Source organism: Neofelis nebulosa, chromosome 11 (genome assembly GCF_028018385.1).
Source record: "Neofelis nebulosa isolate mNeoNeb1 chromosome 11, mNeoNeb1.pri, whole genome shotgun sequence".
NCBI classification, from domain to species: Eukaryota; Metazoa; Chordata; class Mammalia; order Carnivora; family Felidae; genus Neofelis; species Neofelis nebulosa.
Genome location: NC_080792.1, coordinates 36866433 through 36887634, shown reverse-complemented (window position 1 = coordinate 36887634; position 21202 = coordinate 36866433). Strand labels below are relative to the sequence as shown.

General features: G+C 43.2%; 1 protein-coding gene and 1 long non-coding RNA gene across 16 annotated transcripts in view; one reads left to right on the top strand and one right to left on the bottom strand.

Annotated features, from left to right (window-relative positions):
- The window catches only part of FHOD3 (formin homology 2 domain containing 3), a 471816-nt gene that overhangs the window by 306863 nt on the left and 143751 nt on the right, over positions 1 to 21202 (top strand). For 14 of the 15 annotated variants that reach the window (XM_058692315.1, XM_058692316.1, XM_058692314.1 and 11 more), the window contains one exon: positions 15237 to 15484. In XM_058692315.1, coding sequence (XP_058548298.1) covers positions 15237 to 15484 — 248 coding nt within the window. Of the gene's footprint in view, positions 1 to 14688; positions 14952 to 15236; positions 15485 to 21202 lie in introns of those variants that run through there. The other variant, XM_058692324.1, reaches the window with a different exon arrangement.
- LOC131490182 (uncharacterized) lies at positions 13263 to 15321 on the bottom strand. Its single transcript, XR_009250981.1, has 2 exons — positions 15208 to 15321; positions 13263 to 13897 (listed from the first exon to the last, which is right to left on the bottom strand). It is a non-coding gene; the product is annotated as an uncharacterized LOC131490182 (long non-coding RNA).

Sequence of the window (21202 nt, the reverse complement as noted above, 5' to 3'; positions counted from 1 at the left end):
TAAGTTTTAGCATAGATTTTACTGTTCTTTATATTGTACGACGAATGCCAGTTTAAAATGCAAACATAAGAGCGTTTAACTTCCACGCAGAATCATACAATTTCCATTTTGTAGCTCCTTCCTACATGCCTATGCGTTTTGTTTCTGCCGGAACAGTGTAAACGCTATATAAGACGAACTGAGCTATTTTTATTTCATTTCTTGGTGTACGTTCCTTCTATCAGCACTCCATCTTCACGTTACTGGTGAGTACAGAAGGGCTGAAAGGAAAAGGAACCGTGGGCCACCATATCTTTCCATTTTTTTCTATGTCATTTCAGTGTAAGTGGTTGGCTTGTACTGCAGAATAACCTGGGTGAGAAAGGATTTCGTAGGACCCTTGGGTTGCCATCTGTCTGCATTCAAAGCCAGTTCTTGTTTGCACGGGGGGCCTCCAAGGCTCTCAGTACCTCTGCTTAGTTACAAGGTAACACACTTACCTTGTACTCTGTTGGAGGCTCCCTGAATTCTCACATATTGTGCACCTACCGTCACTCTAGGCTCATGGGTGCAGGGAATGGCAGACATACGTATTTGTATCTACTTCCCTGACTTGTGCACCTGCTCCACTGTTCCATTGGACATCACTTCTAAAACGCAAGTTTAAAGATAGAATTAGTAAGAATTTCAAGTTGGTAAAAGAGCATTAAACCACGGAGCCCCGCAGAGTGTGAGCCCGGAGCCCTCTACAGTCGCACCCATCCCACTTCCATGAAGGTGGCCTTGATTTGGGTTATACATCATGGCTTTATGGCTTTGTTGACTTGAGTTCAGATTGTTTGCTGTGGGTTAGTTTTAGGTCCCATGCCCCTTTATTAAAGTTACTTATCTGATGTAACTATTGTCTGGCCTCTAATTGAAGGTTAGAGCACCCTTTGTGAGTAGCAAATCGCATTCCTTACTGTTGATCCTCACTGTCTCGGTTTCCTTCCATGACCAGAAGGGGGCAGAATCCAGAGATCTGATTCCGCTTGGGTGTGTGACTGAACAGGAAAGCTTGTTGCTTTAGACACGTGCTTACCCATAATGTGTGAATGAGGCTATAGCTGAGGACGTTCCATCTGTGACATTTCCCTGTTTTCCCCTTGATATTCACATACCACAGAAGTAACCACTTAAAATTGTAAAGTCCAGGGGTTTTTAGCATGTTCACAAGGTTGCGTACCATCACCTCTATCATATTCCAGAATGCACTCATCAACCCAAAAAGAAACCCCATACCTGTTAGCAGACACTTTCCGTTATTCCCTTCCCCCCAAACTTCCTGTCCCCAAACCACTAATCTACTCTCTGTATGGATTTGCCTTTTCTAGACTTTTCCTATAAATGGGACTGCACAACATGTGACTTTTGTGACTAGCTTTCACTTAACATATTTTCAGGGTTTATCCATATTTTGGTATGTATCTGTACTTTGTTCCTTTTTGTGCTAATATTCCGTTGCTTGGATAACACCGTATTTTATTTCCCTGTTCATCACTTGATGGACATTGGGGTTATTTCCATCAGTTTGGCTAATACAAATAGTGCTGCTGTGAACGTGCGTGTACAACTTTCTGTGGGGACATATACTTTCAATTCTCTCAGGTATATGTCTAGGTAAAATTGCCGGTCATATGGTAACTTGATGTTTAGCTGTTTGAGGAGTTGCCAGACTATTTTCCACAGAGGCTGCACCATTTTACTTTCCTACCGACAGTGTAATGAGGCTTCCCATTTCTCTTCATCCTCCTCAATGCTCATTATTGTCTTTTTAAAAAAATTATAGCCATTTCAGTGGAGTGTGAAGTGGTACACATTTTGGTCATGATTTACATTTCCCCAATGATTAATGACATTGAGCATCTTTCCATGTGCCTACTGGCCATTTTTATATTTTCTGTGGAGAAATGTCTATTCAGATCTTTTGCTCATTTTTAAAGTTTGTCTTGTTTTGTTTGTTTATTTAGAGAAAGAGAGAGAGGGCTCATGAGAGCAGGGGAGGGGCAGAGGGAGAGAGAGAGAGAGAGAGAGAGAGAGAGAGAGAATCTTAAGCAGGCTCCCTGCCCATCTCGGAGCCCAACCTGGGGCTCGATGTCATGACCCTGAGGTCATGAGCTGAGCCAAAATGAAGAGTCACTTAACCAACTGAGCCACCCTGCTGCCCCCATCCTTTGGATGTTTTTTAATTGGGTGGTTTTGTTACTCATGGGTTGTAGGAGTTCTTTATATATTCTGAGTATTCTTTATATACTCTATTTGTCAAATAGAAGTTTTCATACATTATCCCCATTATATGGGTTACACCCCATATAATGCTGTTCCACTTCTGACCTGTCAAGCTACCTCCCTGTCTCCCTCTTCTCCTTCATACCAACCTTTTCAGAAATTGTTCTGTATTCACCGTCTTCCTTTTGTCAAATTGCATTTGCTTACTACTTTTAGCATCGAGTTCATGTCCTTCACGAACTTAGCATATACCTGTTATTCAAAGAACAATGAAACAAGCACCCCTTGTGATGGTTAATTTTCTGTGTCAACTTGACTGGGCCACAAGGTGTTCAGATATTTGGTCCAATATTATTCTGTGTGTGTCTGTGAGGGGGTTTCTGGATGAAATTAACACTTGAGTTGGTAGATGAAGTAAAGAAGATTGCCCTTGCCAGTGTGGGCAGACCTCAGCCTATCTGTTGAACAAATTCTCTCCGCCTGATGCTCAGGAGCTGGGACATAGGTGACCACTACCTTTGAACTCCATCTGAAACTAACACCGTTGGTTCTCAGGCCTTTGGACTGCCAATCTTGGGTCTTCTCAGCCTCCACAATCATGCAAGGCAATTCTTTATAGTCAGTCTCCATGCATGTCCTATTTATTCTATGGAGAATCCTGACTGATACACTCATGTATTTAAGAACTAAAACATTACCAGTAACTTTGTAGCCCTCCCTGGTGGGAAGTATCCTTTGTAGCCCTCCCTGGTGTCACCCCACCAACCCCAGCACTATTCTTTTGTTTTCTTTATACTTTTACCTGAAAAGCTCTTATCCTGTGATAAATGATTGAACTAACTCAAAGGGTCAGATTATTAAATCAGAGCTGACAGATAACTAGCTGTACTAATCTAGCTATGCTAATAATTTCAAGAGTACAGACTATAGAGGTGCAGAGGAAACAGGGAGGGGTCTGGGTCATCCCTGGACTCCCAGGTCTTTTCCTCATGCATCAGACATATGCTCTCTGACCCAGAAAATAGGTGAGGTCTCCAAGTGAGGATCACAGGTCCCCTCCCCGCCCCCGCTGCCCAGTGAGTAGTATTCGGTTATGAGACCTCTCTACTACATAGCGTAGAGAATGATGGCTCGTGAGCCCATACATTCTGCACCATAGGTAGTCCTTAGTCAGGTGATCCTTAACCAGTCCCATCCTGTTAAGAGCAATTCCAGAAACAAGAGCTCTCATTTTAGCAAATAGTATTAGGTTGTTTATTAGGTAGTCTGGTTATTAGCATACTTACAAAAGATTAGAAGGAGTCACTTGCCTTCTTTCTTTCCCCAGACTCATTGCTTTATAGAAGGAGTGAGGAGGTCTTAGTTCAGCTGTTTTAATTCCTTTCTCCCAATCTGTATCCCTAAACAGCGTACTGTTCCCAAATTTTTTATAAAGGGAAACCTATCGTTTGTATCCTTCTACAATTTCTCGTCGGCTTATTGTTTTTGAAACCTACCCATGTTGTGTGGATTTCTCGTGTATTCATTTTCACTGCTGGTGACTGTAGGACAGTTTACTTATTTGCTGTTCTCTCAATGGGTGTTGGTTGGTTTGAACTTTTGTTGCCATGACAAACCATGCGACCTCGAGTATTCTTGTACTTTTCTTTTCCTGTGGGTATGTGATCCTTTTTATGTTTTTTTTTTATTTTTTTTTCAATGTTTTTTATTTATTTTTGGGACAGAGAGAGACAGAGCATGAACGGGGGAGGGGCAGAGAGAGAGGGAGACACAGAATCGGAAACAGGCTCCAGGCTCCGAGCCATCAGCCCAGAGCCTGACGCGGGGCTCGAACTCACAGACCGCGAGATCGTGACCTGGCTGAAGTCGGACGCTTAACCGACTGCACCACCCAGGCGCCCCTGATCCTTTTTATGTTTAAGTATCACTTTTATTCTTGATTTATAAAAACATTTAGAAGATTGTATTCTTTCTCTCTGCCCTTGTCTCTGGTCTTTGATGATTTGATAGAATTCCCTTGGGAAATTTGGGAAATTCTATCCAACGTGTGGGCCTGTGCGAGGAAGAGGAGTATGTGTGCGTGCGCATGTGCACGCATGCATTGTTGGGGGGAAGAAAAAAAGTCTTTGGTAACTGTTTTTTTCTATGGTGATTGGTCTACTTAAACTTCTTATATTTAGTGGGATCAATTTTGCTAAATTATATTTTATGAGGAAATTATTCATTTCTTCTGGAATTTTAAATGGACTAGCAAAGAGATAGATAAATCTCTTATGAGTGATTTTAACTTCCTCTGTTCCAATAGGTATTTCCCTTTGTTATTGAATAATTTTTGTTTGTAATTATAGATTAACTAGTAGATTGCCTATTTTGTTGGGCTTTTTTTCAAATAATTTTGATTTGTGTATGATTTGCACTGCTTTTCTTTCTTTAAATTTTTTGAGAAGGGGAGGGCCAGAGAGAGGGAGACACAGAACCCAAAGCAGGCTCCAGGCTCTGAGCTGTCAGCACAGAGGCCACACGGGGCTCGAGCTCATGAACTGTGAGATCGTGACCTGAGCTGAAGTCGGACGCTCAACCAACTGAGCCACCCAGGCACCCCATGCACTACTTTTCTGTTTGTAACTCAATATTTGTTTTTAAAATTGAGGTATAGTTGGCATCCAACATCCTATTAGTTTCAGGTGTATATCATAGTGATTCATTAGTTTTGTATGTTAGGAAATAGCCACAGTAAGTCTAGTTACCTGTACCATACAAAGTTATTACAGTATTATTGACTGTATTCCCTAGGCTGTACATTACATCCCCATGACTTACTTATTTTATAACTGGAAGTGTGTGCCTCTTAATCCCCTTCTTCTATTTCCCCTGACTTTGGACCTCCTCCCTAATCTGGTAACCAACAGCTGGTTTCTGGTGTCTATGAGTCTGTTTTTTGGGTTTGTTTTGTTTTTCACATTCCACATATAAGTGAAATAGTAGGGTATCTGTCTTTCTCTGTCTCATTTCCCTTAGCATTATACCCTCATTGTCCATCCATGTTGCTGCAAACGACAAGGTTGTATTCTGTTTTATGGCTGAGTAGTATTCCATTGTATATGTGTACCACATCTTCTTTATCCACTCATCTATCAGCGGCCACTCAGGTTGCTTCCGTATCTTGGCTATAAAGAAAACTGACAGTAAACATAGGGGTGCATTTATCTCTTTGAATTGGTGGTTTCATTTTCTTTGGAGAAATACCCAGAAGTGGATTGCTGATCATATGGTAGTTCTTTTTTTCAATTTTTGAGGAATCTCTGTACTGTTTTCCAGACTGCACCAATTTATGTTCCCTCCAACAGTGCACAAAGTTTCCCCTTTTCCCACATCCTCACTAACACGTATTATTTCTTGCCTTCTTGATAACAGCCAATCCTGATCAGCGTAAGGGGATATCTCACTGTGGTTTTGATTTGTGTTTCCCTGATGATTTGCGATGTTGAGGATTTTTCATGTGTGTGTTGGCCATCTGGATGTTTTCTTTGGGAGAATGTCTGTTTAAGTCCTCTGCTCACTTTTTAATTGGGTTGTTTGAGAAGCTGTGGAGGTTCTTTATGTATTTTGGATATTAACCCCTTATTGGATGTATGATTTGCAAGGATCTTCTCCCAGTCGGTAGGTTGCCTTTTTTGTTTTGTTGATGGCTCCCTTTTCTCTACAAAAGATTTTTAGTTGGATGTGGTCCCACTCGTTTATTTTTGCTTTTGTTAACCTTGCCTGAGGAGACTGGTCCAAAAAAATATTGCTGGGGTTGATGTCAAAGAGCTTATTGCCTGTTTTCTTCTAGGAATTTTGTGGTTTCCGGTCTTACATTCAAGTCTTTACTTCATTTTGAGTTTCTTTTTGTATATGGTCTAAGATAGTGGTACAGTTTCATTCTTTTGCATGTAGCTGTCCCGTTTTCCCATCACCATTTATTGAGGAGACTGTCTTTTGTCCATTGTATGTTCTTACCTGCTTTGTCAGTGACTTATTGACCACATAAGCATGGGTTTATGTCTATTCTATTCTGTTGATCTATGTATCTGTTTTTGTGCCTGTACCATGCTGTTGTTGTTACTGTAGCTTTGTAGTATAGTTTGAAATCAGGAAGCATGATACCTCTAGCTTTGTTTGTCCTTCTCAAGATTGCTTTGGCTATTTGGGCTCTTCTTTGGTTCTATGCAAATTTTAGGATTCTTTTTTTCTAAGTCTGTGAAAATGCCATTGGTATTTTGATGGAGACTGCATTGAATCTCTAGCTTACTTTGGGTACTGTGGACATTTTAACAGTGTTCTTCCACTCCATCAGCCTGGTATATCTTTCCATTTATTTGTGTCATCTTCAATTTCTTTCATCAGTGTTTTATAGTTTTTAGAACATAGGTCTTTCACCTCATTGGTTAAATTTAATCCTAGGTGTTTGTTAATGCAATGGTAAATGGCATTGTTTTCTAGTTTTTCTTTCTGGGAGCTCATTATTAGTATATAGAAACACAACTGATTTCCGTATGCTAATTTTGCATCCTGCAACTTTACTGAATTCACTTATTCTGATCATTTTTTTAAATAGCATCTGTAGGCCTTTATATAGTATCACATCATCTGTGAATGAATTCTTCCTTCCCAATTTGGATGCCTTTTGTTTCTTTTACTTGCCTAATTGCTGTGGCTAGGACTTTCAATACTATATTGATTAAAAGTGATGAGAGTGGGCATCCTTATCTGTTCCTGATCTTAGAGGAAAAGCTTTCAGCTTCTCACTATTGAGTATGATGGGGTTTTCTTATATGGCCTTTATTATATTGAGGTATTTCCTTCTGTTTTTTTCTTTTTGAAGTATTTCCTTCTATACTCACTTTTTTTTTGAAAGTTTTCATCACAAAAGGATGTTGAATTTTGTCAGATGTTTTACTGCACCTATTGAGATGGTGATATGATTTTTATACTTTGTTAATATGGTATATCATGTTGATTGATTTATGGATGTTGAACTATCCTTGAGTCCCTGGAATAAATCCCACTTGATGATGGTTTATGATCCTTTTAATGCATTACTGAATTTGGTTTGCTAATATCTTATTGAGGATTTTTACAACAATGTTCATTAGGGATATTAGCCTGTAATGTGTGTGTGGGGGTGGGGTGGGGGGTGTCTTTATCTGGTTTTGGTAACAGGATAATCCTGGCCTTGTAAAATGAGTTTGGAAGTGTTACTTCCTCTTTTTTATCTTTATAACTTTCTTCGTTAACTTTCTTTCAGTTTACTTTGTTGGTATATTTTTCTAGTTTTTTTGAGTTGGTTATTTAATTCATTTCTTTACTTTTGTAAACCATCCTTGTGCTCCTGGTCTATAACCCACTTGGTCACGATGTATCCTTTTTTAAAATGCGCTGTGGAAATTGTTTGTCACTAACTTATTTCGGATGTATACACAAGTATTCTTAAGCATAAGATTGGCTTCCCCTCATCTTCCCTCTATCTCTTCTCTTCCTCTCTTTTTTTGTATGCCATCTTTTATCAGTTTGGATATCATTGTTTGGCTAGCATTTTGAAAGGATGATGCTAATGTTCATGAGACTACTCCTATGTGTTGTTTCTGTATTTCTGGTGGCTGTGTGTACAGACGCCTCCAGAATATCTCTCTAATCATTCCTCCTCAGTGTCCTCCCCTGAATCTTTCTTCTCTGACCTTCTTTTCAGTGTTGGGTTTCCCTTATCCGGCCTCCACTCTCAGTCTATGTGGCCTGTTCTTATTTACCTAATGAGTTCCACAGCTTTTGAGCTTTTGTGGCTGATATTTGACCTTGAGCTTTTTCCAAGGCCCCTGGCTCCCTGCCCCTCTGCCTGCTTCTCTTCTTGTGTTACATTCATTCATGGAAGCCTATTATATGTCACATACTTTGCTGAGGCTAAAAATACAGAGAGAAGTCCCTGCCCAAGGAACTTTAAATCTATGGTATAAGACAAGCAAGTAGCTGATTGCCCCCAGCAGCTCAGTATAGTGGTGCCGAGGGATACGGACGCTGCCAGGGAAGTTCTGTGTTGGGCATGGCTACTTGGGAGCTGCACATGACATGTAAGCATTTCATTTCTCCACCTCGACAAGCAGTGGAGTCTCCCATGTTACAAACCTGGAGCTATCTTGGACTCCTTTTTCTTTTCCTCTGCCCCCCACTTAGAAATCTGATTTCTGAAAACATCACTTTGTTTATTTCACAGCTCTGGCCCCATTGTTTCTTACCTGGATTGTTGTAATGTCTTCTCATTCATTTGTTCCTCTGTGAATTTGTTTATTCAGCACAACTTTATTGAGCGCTGCTATGTTCCGGGCACTTATTCTAGGCCCCAGGACATAGCAGTGAACTAGACAGACAAGGTCATTGCCCTCAGGGAGCGCACACTCTGATGGGATGCAGACAGTAACCAATTACATGAGCAAGCAGAGAATGTGAGCCTCCAAACATGTCTATGAAGAGAGACAGGATGAGGTAGAGGTGAGAAAGTGAGGCAAGAGTAGGGAAGACCCTTCTGAGAAGATGGCCTAAAGACGGTGATGGAGGGCAAAGCAGTGGAGGAGCTCTGGCTTGGCAGGTGTGAAGGGTTGAAAAGAGGTTGGTGTGACTGGAGGGGTAGGGGCTGGGAGAGCAACATGAGCTGAGCCACGAGAGGCTGGCATCCTGCAGGGGCCGCCTCCCCTGGGGGTTTCTCTACTTTCTCTCCCTTCCTAACTCCCAGCAACTGAAAAAAAGGATCCTTCTGAAAGTCAGATCTGACTATTAGGCCATTTCTCTGTTTACGAGAACAAATGTGAGCAAGCAAATGAGTGAATGAATAAATTGAGTCGATACAGGGGTCTACTACACAGTGTGTGGCCTTTATGCCCCTGTGGCCTTGTCTCCGGCCGCTCCTATGATGTCTCTGAGGTTTCAGCCATACTCAACTTCTTCTGGCTCTTGAACATGAAAGACAGGTCTTTGCACCAGTGCTGTGGGGTGGGATGGGTGGGCTTTCCTTTATTCTCTTTTCTTTGCCTAGAGTGTTCTTCCTTCCTGTTCTCATAGTTGGCAAATTCCTACTCCTATAGGAGTCACCTTAGCCATCCCCTTGTCCACCAGGCCTTCATGGCAAGATCAAAAGAGTTCCTACACTTGTCCCTTCCTCTTTGTTCACAACTTACGAAAGGGAACTCGCTATGACTGTACCTCGGACTAAGCAGTCCTCAGGACGTACTTGCCTGTCAGTCTGCCTCTGAGTTGCTACTCTGAGTCATGTCTCATTTCCCTCTTTGGCCCCAGGGTTTATCGGTATGCCTGCTCAGAGTAGTTCAGTAAGGGCTTGAATGAAGGTCTCTCTTAAATATCACTTGTTTTATGACTGTATTTGCCAGATGCTGGGTTGAAGGAAAGACATGATTTAATCAGAGTGCAGCTACCTTAAAGGGAAGATGCCCTGAGTAATAACTCAAGGTGACAACTCAGTGCTTGAGATAGCAGGCAGAGTCACAGGGTTTTTATTCCTTTCTGAAAGTTAATGTTTTGAACAATATTTACTGTTACAGGACAACCAAGTTCATTATATTCAGGAGCAGCAAAGACACCTATAAGCAGAGCCAGTCTTTTCCTCACAAAAGCTATGAATGTTTTCAAGTAATTGAGAGAACTTGGTTGGGCTTCTAGAATTCTTCTTAACAGTGGAGGATGTCTGGTGACCACATGTCCTGGACTTTCTGGGGACAGGCCCAATTCCATGTAATTTAATTCCATTTCAGAAAGGTGATTTAATCCCTGCTTAATTAAATTCATTTTAATTTTTATAGCTTTATATGAGTTTTCAAATATATGAATTCACAAATCAAGATATAAAATCTTTTGTCAGATTATATGTTCTAACTTTTGACTCTGAAAATGCGGTCCTAGTAATGGAAAAGTATATTAAGGCTGAAGGCTTTGGGGATGAGAGTGTGATATTGTGATTTACTATAAGAAATATGTATTTGGTCATTATTCTCGTTTCTGGCTCACAGCTCCCCAAACCCTGGAAATTGCCTAAGTGTTGAGGGTGATAAAGGTGTCTTTTGTTATGTTGGTGAGCTGACTTTTGGAAAGCACTTCTGGATGGGGGCAGGCTGAATCAGTCAGTGGCCAGTGACTTAGTCAATCATGACTCCACCATTAAGCCATCATAAAAACCCAAGAGGACAGATTTTTGATCCTTTTTGGAGAGCTTCCACTCTTGGGGAAGTAGAACGCTCCAAATACCACCAAGTTCCATGAAGACAGAAGCTCCTTTGTTTGAGAACTTGTATTATGTATCTGTGAGTCTGGCTATTGACTCATTGAGAGAGAGCACATGTGCACATGTGAGCAGGGAAGGGGCAGAGAGATGGTCTAAGATGGCCTCATTCACTTGCTTTGGCATTTGGTGCTGGCTCTTGGCTAGGCTGTGTATCTTCAGCGGGCTAGCCTGCACTTCTTTACATGGTAGCAGCATTTCAGAAGGGCAAGTCCCCATGTGCAAACACTTCTCAGGCCTTGTTTGTATCATGTTGGCTGATACCCCATTGACCAAAGCAAGTCCCATAGAAAATGGACTCAGTGTAGGAGGGGGCTCCACCAGAGTGAGGAGACAGGCAGGTGTGGTTCTCTGGGAGTCCAGCGCCGTGACAATATTCTACAAGCTGTCATTAGCGTAGTTCCTTCTTGAAATGCTACTGGCATCGGTATCACTTCACCTAAAAGCTGAACCAGGATGTATGGGTACGGATGTATATGTGTAGGATTACAAAGAAGATGTGAGATAGCAATATGGAACAAGATTGTGTCTATTATGTAACAATGGTTGCCTGTCATGATGTGAGTAGTAATATAATATAAACTCAAAGAAGTAGTTTTTAAAAATTTTCCTTAGTGTTTATTTTTGAGAGAGAGACAGCATGAGCAGGGGAGGGGCAGAGAGAGAGGGAGACACAGAATCCAAAGCAGGCTTTAGGCTCTGAGTTGTCAGCATAGAGCCCGGTGCAGGGCTTGAACTCATGAACCAGGAGATCATGACTGGAGTCAAAGTCAGATGTTTAAGCAACTGAGCCATCCAGGTGCCCCAGAAATGTAATAGCTTTTGACCTCTATCAAGAGTGTTCACGTTAGTGGATATTTGATGATACTAAGAAATTATTTTAAGTGGAAGGAATCTACTCCTGAAATCATTGTTGCACTATAGGCTAACTAATTTGGATGTAAATTTAAAAAAATGAAAAATAAAACAAGTTAATAAACAAAATTATTTTAAGTGGAACGGTAATATGGTGGTTATGGGTTTTAAAAATCCTTATCTTTTAGGGATATATACTAAAATGTTTACAGATGAAATGATGTGATCTGGGATTTACCTCAAAGTCTGGGGTTGGGGCAGGGAGTGGGGTGTAAGTAACACAAGGTTGGACAGGGTTGATACTTGTTGAACGGTCATGGGTGGTAAACACATCACAGTCTTTGTACTCTCTTTCACACTGTGTGTATGTTTGAAAATGTCCCTAATAAAAACTTAAAGAGTATTTAGATCATTCACAGTCGTTGAGACGACTGATGGAAGATGACAGATGCCAACCTAAGTTGCTTCTAATTGCTTTCCTAGTAAAGTAGGGTAGACTATGTAAGCAGTCAGTGCTGGATTTGGAAACTGCTCCTCATGTGGGTTTTACTTTATGAGTAGTGTACATTTAATTAAAAGAATTACAGGGCATTTGGGTGGCTCAGTCAGTGAAGTGTCCGACTGGGGCTCATGTCATGACCTCACGGTTAGTGAGTTCGAGCCTCACATTGGCCTCTCTGTTGTCAGCACAGAGCCTGCTTGGGAACCTCTGTCCCCCTCTCTGTCTACCCCTCCCCCCACTCCTGCTCGTGCTTGCTTGCGCTCTCTCTTTAATGTTTAATAAATAAACATTAAAAAAAAAAAAAAAGAAATTGCACTTGCTGAGGGGCCCAGCAAGTGAAACACTGCATTATTAGGGAGAGACTAGAGATTCTTTGGGACATTATTGATCTCATCTCGTGTTTGGTGGGGACACTCCTTGCACATGTAGTTACTCAGATCTGACACCACAGATTCAGAGTAAGAGTGGTGGTAAGTGCTGTTCTCTCCAGATCTTTGCTAGTTCTGCATGTTCTTGACTCTAATTTGTTGTGTTCCCTAGAATCTAAGGACCTGGGCACTGCCGCTCTAGCCCTGCGTGTGAAAGTAAAGCCTTTCTTCCTGTCTTCGGGAGATACCGGTGATTCTATAATTCTTGTTATAAAAACAAAATCATGAGTGAACACCAGCCCCAGATTTCAAGTTCCCTTGTTGCTCACTGTGAAGCGCAAGGTTGTCATTGAATCTACTTCGATCCGGTGCCCCATTTACCCCTTCTGCGCACCCCTCTCGTTTTTTTTTTTTGTTGTTGTTTAAGAGATGAATGTTTTGCTGAGGATCTGAACTTTAGAAAGCCCCCATTAAAATTTCTCTTATGGGGTTGCTTTGATAATTTTTCCAGATTTTTCTTTCCATGTAAATGTTTTGATTGTCTCCATCTTTTCTGACAAAAGGCAGTTAAAGTGGATTTCACTTTGTGCACACAGAGTGTGCCTCTCGGAAAGGAACACTATTTGATCCCTGGATCTCTGAGGTTAGACAGGGAATTAGAAATATCTGAACTCTACTTTAGCCCCTCATCTTATCATTCCAAATGTGTGCTTAATAAGAAGCAGAATCAATACTTCGGGTCAGAATAAGTTCAAATGGTCTAGAATTTTTACATCTAAAAGCGAAGAAAAAATGATTGGCTAGAAATATTTAAAAAGACTGTCCTTCATCAGGTGTACAATCATTCTCAAACTTGCCCAGAGAATGCAGTATAAAGTGTTAATGTTGAGATGGTAAATGTGATTAACCCAACGTATAACTTCATTCTTAGTTCTTGCAGTTGTATTGGAGAGGAGACCCCTAGGAAACAGACTTTCCAATGACATTTTATGACAGGGCTTTTTCTGAACTCTTATCAATATTTACGTCAAACCTCCCAACATTATGTCTGACTAGTAAATTCTGGGAGAACAAATAGTCACAATATTATCAAATTGTCCTCCTCTGTGTGAGCTTGTTATAAAATGTATCTGGCACGAAGATAGAAGAGGTTTCACAAAATCGATCTCACGCAAAAGCCAGAGCCAGAGGAAACTGGACCTGGGGCATGTGGATGGTGGGTGCACCCCTGTGAAACAGGCCGCGTGGCCTAGGTGTTCATCCCTGTGAAATGGGACGAGAGTGGCCCACCTGGTCTTGACACAGCCAAGCTCACCTTGCTAGATGAGCACAGGTGTGAACACTTTGGACACGGGGCACCACTGATTTCGCAATAGGTCGGTTTTCTATAGGTAGGTGATGTTAGAGCCATATTGCACGATTAGCCATCTGGGTCTTTATATTCTCCGTTCTCTCACCCGTCAGGTCTGAGTTGTAAAATGTAACCAAGAGCACCTATGTGGCTGGAGAATTGACACCTTTGGGGACGTAGGACTGTGTAGTTCCTCGGTTGCCAGGTCAGAGAGGCTGCTGGACTTGGCCAGGGCTGGCTCGGGCGTGCCATATCTGTGAGAGGGAGGAATAGGTGGGCATGTTTCCTGGGGGTATTTATTGAGTACCAGTCACATAGATCATCTTTACATAAGTTATTCTTACCACAGTCCCACGAATGCAATACTGTTATCCTCATACGGTGAGCTAGAGAGAAGGCAAATAATTAGCTACAGGTCATAGCTGGCTCGTGAGCCACACAGCCAGTGTGCACAGATCTAGTTAAGGACAACCTGTGCTTTTCCTACTGTCTAGTTTTAGAGAGGGCGGGCGCGTGCACACACACGCGCACGCACACACCCCTTACAGAAGCTGGAGATACAGGTGAGTGTAGCCCTTGGCTGGGAAGGACAGGCATGGAGAAGCAGGGAGGCAAGCAAACACATAGGCAGATGGTGTTAACCTAAAATGAGGCAGCCATGGAGCAGGATCCAGGACAAAGCGAGATTAGGAGATGGCAGAGCAGGGCCTCCTGAGAGGGCGCCAACTAGGAGCAGGAGTAAAATACCCTTTGGAGGAGGATAGCTGTATGGAGGCATGCTGCCAGTTGGCTCAGGTTTCCATGGGAAATCCACGGTGGCAAAGTGTAAGGCAATTATTCTTCTGCACAAAAATGCATTACTTTTAAGAGGAGATGAAAAAAAAAAAAAACGAATCTAGAGGTGAAGTCTATTTTGGGTATATATTTTCGTGACTAGCATATGCAGGCTCTCTAATGTAACTCAGGGCTCCTCCCTCAACCCCGGCCCGGGATGGGAGGGTAGCCTGATAGCAGTGCCCAGCAGAGGTGCTGACATCAGGCCGTACGTGCTGCCGAATAGGCCTCTGCAACGGATCCGTGGGTGAGGCCAGATCCGCTCACCAGGCGCCTTGTGGCTCTTGCCTCTGGGCAGAATCCTTGCTGTGCTCTTCTGAGCACCCTCGTTGGGAAGCAAGCTCAGGAATGATCAGGAACTTCAGGGCTCCCCGCCGCTGGGCTTCAGGACCGACCTCACCTCCTGGACCAGAACAGAGCCGAGGGGGGTCCAGGAGAGACGCGGCCCCGGAAATGACAGTGCTGGGCTCCAGGGTAAAGATCCTGTCTAATTACGAAATATTTCTCGGACCTACTCATGATCTCTGTTGGCTTTTTCATACCCATTTGGGAAAATACACGGTGGCAAGCATCTTTAAGTTTGCGGACTGCGCTCTGGCACGCGTGCGGATGTGACGATCTTGCAGAGAAGCTGAGTTAGCAGGATGGAATGACAGTGTTAAATGCTCATTAAGGGGAGCGTGGAATGCAAAGTCACACCTAAGGCCTGGGAGAGGATGTCAAGTCTGACCTTGCACCGGGCGCTGTCTGCTTTTTCAGGTGGCACTGCGGCACGAGGATGGCGATGAGACCGCAGAGCCGCCCCCCAGCGGGCGCCGGGACCGGAGGAGGGCCAGCGTGTGCTCTGGAGGCGGCAGCGGCGAGGGCGAGCAGCGGGGCCTGGACCGCAGGCGGAGCCGCAGGCACTCGGTGCAAAGCATCAGGAGTCCTGTGTCGGCCCCCACCAGTCCCAGCTCCCAGTCGGCTCCTGGCTTCAAGCCCGGTCAAGTTCGAGAGCACTGTGAAAAGTAAGCATTAACCCAGCCGTGGAGCGGAGGGGGGGCGGGCACAAGGATCCTGAAAAGGTGGGAGGGGGTCCCATCCCCACAGGCACCCACTACCACCCCCTCCCCGCTGGCCTCCTCACCCCTCCTGACTTCCTCCCTGCCTCTTCTCTACCCTTGAAACACCACCCCGAAGTCCTTTGGAGCACCCCGGGACAAGGTGGCCCTGGTGACCCACATAGATGTGATCTTGTTAACCCCACGAGCTCTTCTTCACCCATTTGTGTTTTTATATCCGTATCTTTGTAATGTCTGAAAAGCTGTGCTTTATCAAGTAGAAAAGAATCCAAACCCCAAAACTTTACCTGGAAGTAATTGGTGTGCCCTCACATAAATGCAAGATTCTAAGAGTCTTGAGATACTGTGGCAGTACATGGTGGAGGCTGATTTTAGTTAAATAGAAGAAACCTGTATGAATTAAATATATGAATATAAATATATGTAAATATATATTATGTTAAATACATTTTATATGAGTATATGATATATATATAAGTATATGTAAATTCCAGTAACTACTATCGCCATCACTTTTTCAGTGTTTGTTTTAGCGAACATTTTTATTGAGAATGTGTTATAGGCCAGGACTTTCTGATGCCGTGAAGATATAAGGTATGATCTCTGTCCTTACGAACCTCACATTTGGGCTGGGAGAAACTAAGAATGAGATTGGCAGATAGGAAGAAACACAAAGGTTGACAATCTCATAAGAAACTATATACAGATATACAAAGGAAGACCTTTTGACACAACCTATAGGAACTTAGAAATGGTTCTGTAGAACAAGTGTGCAGCAAAAGGATGGCCATGCTGTTCTGGAGTCTGGGTCCACTTCTATCTTCCCAAGTGAATGCTGTCAGTTCATTAGGATGATGGAGCTCTGTGGACCAGTCCATGCCAGCCAGGTCCACCTGGACTGACTGGGACACTGGTTTGCCAGCGCATCACCTCCTGCTGCTGGTGTGCAGAAGCCCTGCTCACCTCATTTGACCGCAGCATTTTCTGCCATCGTGGAGATCCACCTGGGAGCCAAGTGCGGGTCACGAGGCTGCCTGGTGAAGAAGAAAATAACTCAGAATCAGTTGGATGACCTTAAGAAAGAGAGTGATCAAGATATGTCCCTTCCTTTCATCCCTAAGGGAACACCCACCTTGACAGATGCCCCAAGCAGTCTGGTACTCGTGGAATCACTTAACGAGCCATGCCTTTGGGTGCCTCCTGTCACAGATGGAGTGGGAGTGATGTGTGAGCCACAGTCTGTGTTGACACCCTTCTCTACCACATAATTGCCCATCTACAGATTTTTCTGTTTCTGAGAATCTGTGTACAGCAAGCTCTGTCAAGTGAAAAAAAAAAAAAAAAGACTAAAACTTCTAAACAAATTGAGGAATGAGAACATCCACCATAAACATCACACCTTGTAGTCTAAGATCTTCAAGAAACGTAGGCAGTGCTCAAAGGGCACTTAAAGTTCTCTCCAGCTCTGCTCTTAGCTAATGGCTTCAGAAATTAACATGGAGAAAACTGTATACAGTAGATTAAAAATCTCTATGTAAAACCACCACAGATGCCGGGGACGGTTATTTGAAGTCCCCGTCAGCAGCCCTTGGCATTCTCTTGTTCTGTTCAACTTGTGTCCTGTATGTTCCTGGTCTGTTTCTTGCTATTATACTTTTCAAAGATCCCCATCCCCATGTCGTGAGTTCAGATGGCCATGCCTTGTGACAGATTGGCAAGGATGACAGAGTTGCAGTGAGCCACCATGGGCACATGGTTTTGAGGTGCAGGGCTTGGAGGGATCTCGAATGCGAGGTCACACATGCAGCCCTGCATGCTTCCTGTCTCATTCTTTCCAAATAGGACTGATTTTTCATTTTACTGACATTAGTACTTTGATGGAAATTTAGTGCATTTATTTGAGAAGAATACACTTCCCCACTTAGAAAGACAGATAACATTTTACAGATTGATTATGAAGTGGCTTCATCCATGAAGTCTATTGGAGGGGTTTTGCCCTGTGGTCCCCAAACAACAGTAGAGTTTTGGCAGAGGTGGGAGTGGAATAGAGGGGGAAAGGGTGACGAGAAGCCAAATGGGAAATAAGCCCTGCATGCATAGCTTAGTCACCTGCTCAATATCTGAGCCTCAAAACAGTATCTTAGAATCACGTAGTTCATTGTGCCCATAGGCCTTGCTTGATTTTGATTGCTCTTCATCTGTGTGAGCATTCTGGCCCTACTTCTAACTTGTAGCAACATGCCTTGCATATGCCACATAGGAATTTTAGGCTGGATTTTATAATTCTGATGCAACTAATGCCAGTACTTTTGAAAAGAAGATAGGAATGCGTTAGAGCTTAGAGATTCATGGTGCCCTAAAATGCATATGGTGCCTCTCCACTCAGGTGGTCCTTTTACATCATCTGAATTTCTCTGTGGGATCTAGCAGGACAAGCGTCTTCATCCTCTTTTGACAAGTGCGAAAATTGGGGGTCCGTGACTTGTGATGATCCCAGGACTAAGGGGCTGAGCTGTGGGTTAAACACAAGTCTTTGGCCCTTGCCTTTCAATGTCCAGATCACACAGGACCACTTCCTAATCCACTGTTCCCAAACATAGTCACTGAGTGAGATTAGCACGTCTGACTTTTTGGAGCAGGAACTTTATTTACATACCACGTAGGTGTGTTTTTTTGATGTGAATATAAAAATTCAAAGAGTTGAAAAGCAGAAAAATCTCAGTCTCCTTAAGACTTAAGCCTACTGGGCTATGTGTTTTAGTTCCAGTAAAGACTGAGACTCCAAACACATTTTGGGTTGTTTTGGTTTCTTAAGAAACCTACACTTCTACACTGAGCATTTACCAAATCAAGTATGAGTATTGGTCATCTGTCGCCTAAAAGTATCTTTTGTGACTGTGTGTGCCATAATGAGTTTTATCTTTGCACTTAGATTTTATTTTTTTTAATTTTTTTAATGTTTATTTATTTTGAGAGAGAGAGAGAGACAGAGTCTGAACAGGGGAGGCGCAAAGAGAGAGCGAGACACAGAATCCGAAGCAGGCTCTAGGCTCTGAGCCATCAGCACAGAACCTGACACAGGGCTCAAACCCATGAGCAAGATCATGACCTGAGCCAAAGTCAGACGGTCAACCGACTGAGCTACCCAGGTGCCCCTGCACTTAAATTATAAATTTCATCTTTGTATTTCCATCTTTGCACTGGAAGGAATAAAAATGGTGGTACTGTCATTTTTTACCAAGAAAAAATTACTTTTAGCCTCAAATCAGCAGAAGGATCAGTGTTTCTGGTTTAAATTGTAACAGGATATAATCTTAGGAGAAAAAGTCTTAAAGCCTAGAGCAGGAAACCATTCTGTGAACTTCCACTCACAAACACTCTCCTTTCTGGGGCACCTCACTCTAGTCCTGAATTTTTCCCTCTTTAAGGAAGGTCTTCTGACCTAAGTGCGTTCCATAATCTTATAGCTTTATTGCTGCTTAGCATTCTCTCACATGGATAAAATTTCCCCATAATGTTTCCCTGTTCATCGTGGTTTTCCCCTCTGTCAAAACATAGCAGATCTTCTTCCTGCTCTGTATGCCGGTCTTTCTGGTAATGAACATCGCATGGGACTTAATATATGAAAATTTTCACCCTGTCAGTTTCCACACAACATTCCAACCTGTAGAGGTAATTTTGAACTTCAGCCACTAATGTTAGCAGTTGTGCCATCCAGCCTTCAGTCCTGTGTATATTTTAATACACATGGAAGAGTGACCTGGCGGGTAGTAGATGGTGACAACTGGTTGGGAGAGGATGGTACAGACCGCTGCCACGTGCCTCAAAGGAAGGGGTTGGAAACTTTCTCTGTCAGGGGCCAGGTGGTACGTATGTTAAGCTTTGCAGGTCAGACAGTCTCTGTTGCAACCGTTCGACTACATTCCGCCTTTGTGTAATACAAGAGCGGCCGTGACAATAGGTAAGCAAATGCGTTTACTTGTGTATGGACATTGAGATTTGAATTTTACATATCATGAAATATTCTTCTGGTTTGCTTTTCAACCATTTAAAATTTGAAAACCGTTCTTAGCTGACAGACTATATAAAAACAAGCGGTAAGCCAGATTTGACCCACAGGCTATAGTTTGCCAGCTCCTGTTCTAAGGGGCTGGGTTTCTAGAGGGAGGTTGGGAGGGAAATGATCTGGAATTGGCAAAGAAGAGTATGTGGGGTAAGAGAGAAGAGCCCATCATATGATATGAGAAGGCTGTGGGGAACGGTGTCCTAAGTTTAGGGTAGGAGCAAGGAATATTCCATGAAGAGGTTGAGACTATAGGGGATCTTGCTGAGAGCTACTCGTAAATTCCAGGGCACAGCAGAAGGTTGAAGGGATTGGAAAAGGCAGGAGATGAGTTAGGTTAGGAGACACACAAAGCCAGTGGGGAGAAGGGGATATGGCAATGAGTTCAGGAAAGGTTGGGCTACTCTGAGAGGTGGGAGCATCCTGGAATCAGTTCCAGTGCTCCCATAAGGTCATGGTTCTCAGCCGGAGGCGGTTTTGTCCCTCAGGACACTTGGCAATGTCTGGACACATGTTTGGTTGCCATAATTGGGGTGCAGAATGCAAATGGCACCTGATGGGTAGAGTCCAGGGCTGCTGCTGAACATTCCACAATGCTCACGACAGCCCTCTCCAACCAAGAAATACCTGTTCTAAAACATCAGTGGTGCTGAATCTGAGAAACCCCACCTTAAAGGACAGCATGTAATTGGCTACAATTTTCAATTCTTCCTAGAGGTGATTCTGAGGTAGGAAGTACTTTGACTGTTGGAAAGGGAGTGTTTTTCTTAGAGGCACATGGAACTCTGTGGGTCTGCCTTCAAATGTTCATGTGCATGAGTCGAAGTTGCCTTTTTTTTTTTTCGAAGAAGATAATTCTCAAATTTCTGGGCTACCAGCTAGAAAGTAGAGTCCTTTTTTGTTTGTTTTTGTCTTAACTCATTTGGCAAAGTTTTACATTTCAAATTCTTAGGGACTATGCTGGACCCTCTTTGGGGGGGGGACCGGAGGTTTGACTAGATCTCATGATCTTCTCAGGAACCCACATGCCCAGTGAACCCAACTCCAATCAGCTTCACATCTATCACATTCCCCAAAATTGACATGATGGAACGTGACACCAGCCATACAACAAAGCAGCAAGACAGAACAATGGTCATATCACAGAAGGTGTGCCATTCTTCAGCCAGGCTCAGGGATCTATTCGGAAGAATAGGAACATGGGACCAGCTCTCTAGAGACCCTCTGTCTACCCAGGGCTGACAGATGCTCAAGTGGAGTTGAGGACTCAGGGCTGAGAAGGAGCAATGGACGCTTTCCTCTTGGCTGGTGGTGTTCTCAGCTGGTGGTCAGGAAGTAAAAAAGTTAAATTCAAGAATTGCTATTTTGTCATGTAAGTTAGATAAGAGATAAACATTTTAAAGGCTTAATGTGTGTTGCACAAAAGCACTCATTCTAATACGTTGAAAGCAATAAGGAAGTAAACAGACTGTGGCCAGGCCTTGAGCTTGCTGCCGGGAGGGACTGGACATAGTCCGCCCTGTAGACAGACCGGCAAATGGCAGAGGCATGGTATAGCCTGGCTCCAGCTAATCCCAGAGAAGGGGAAACCAGGAGGACCC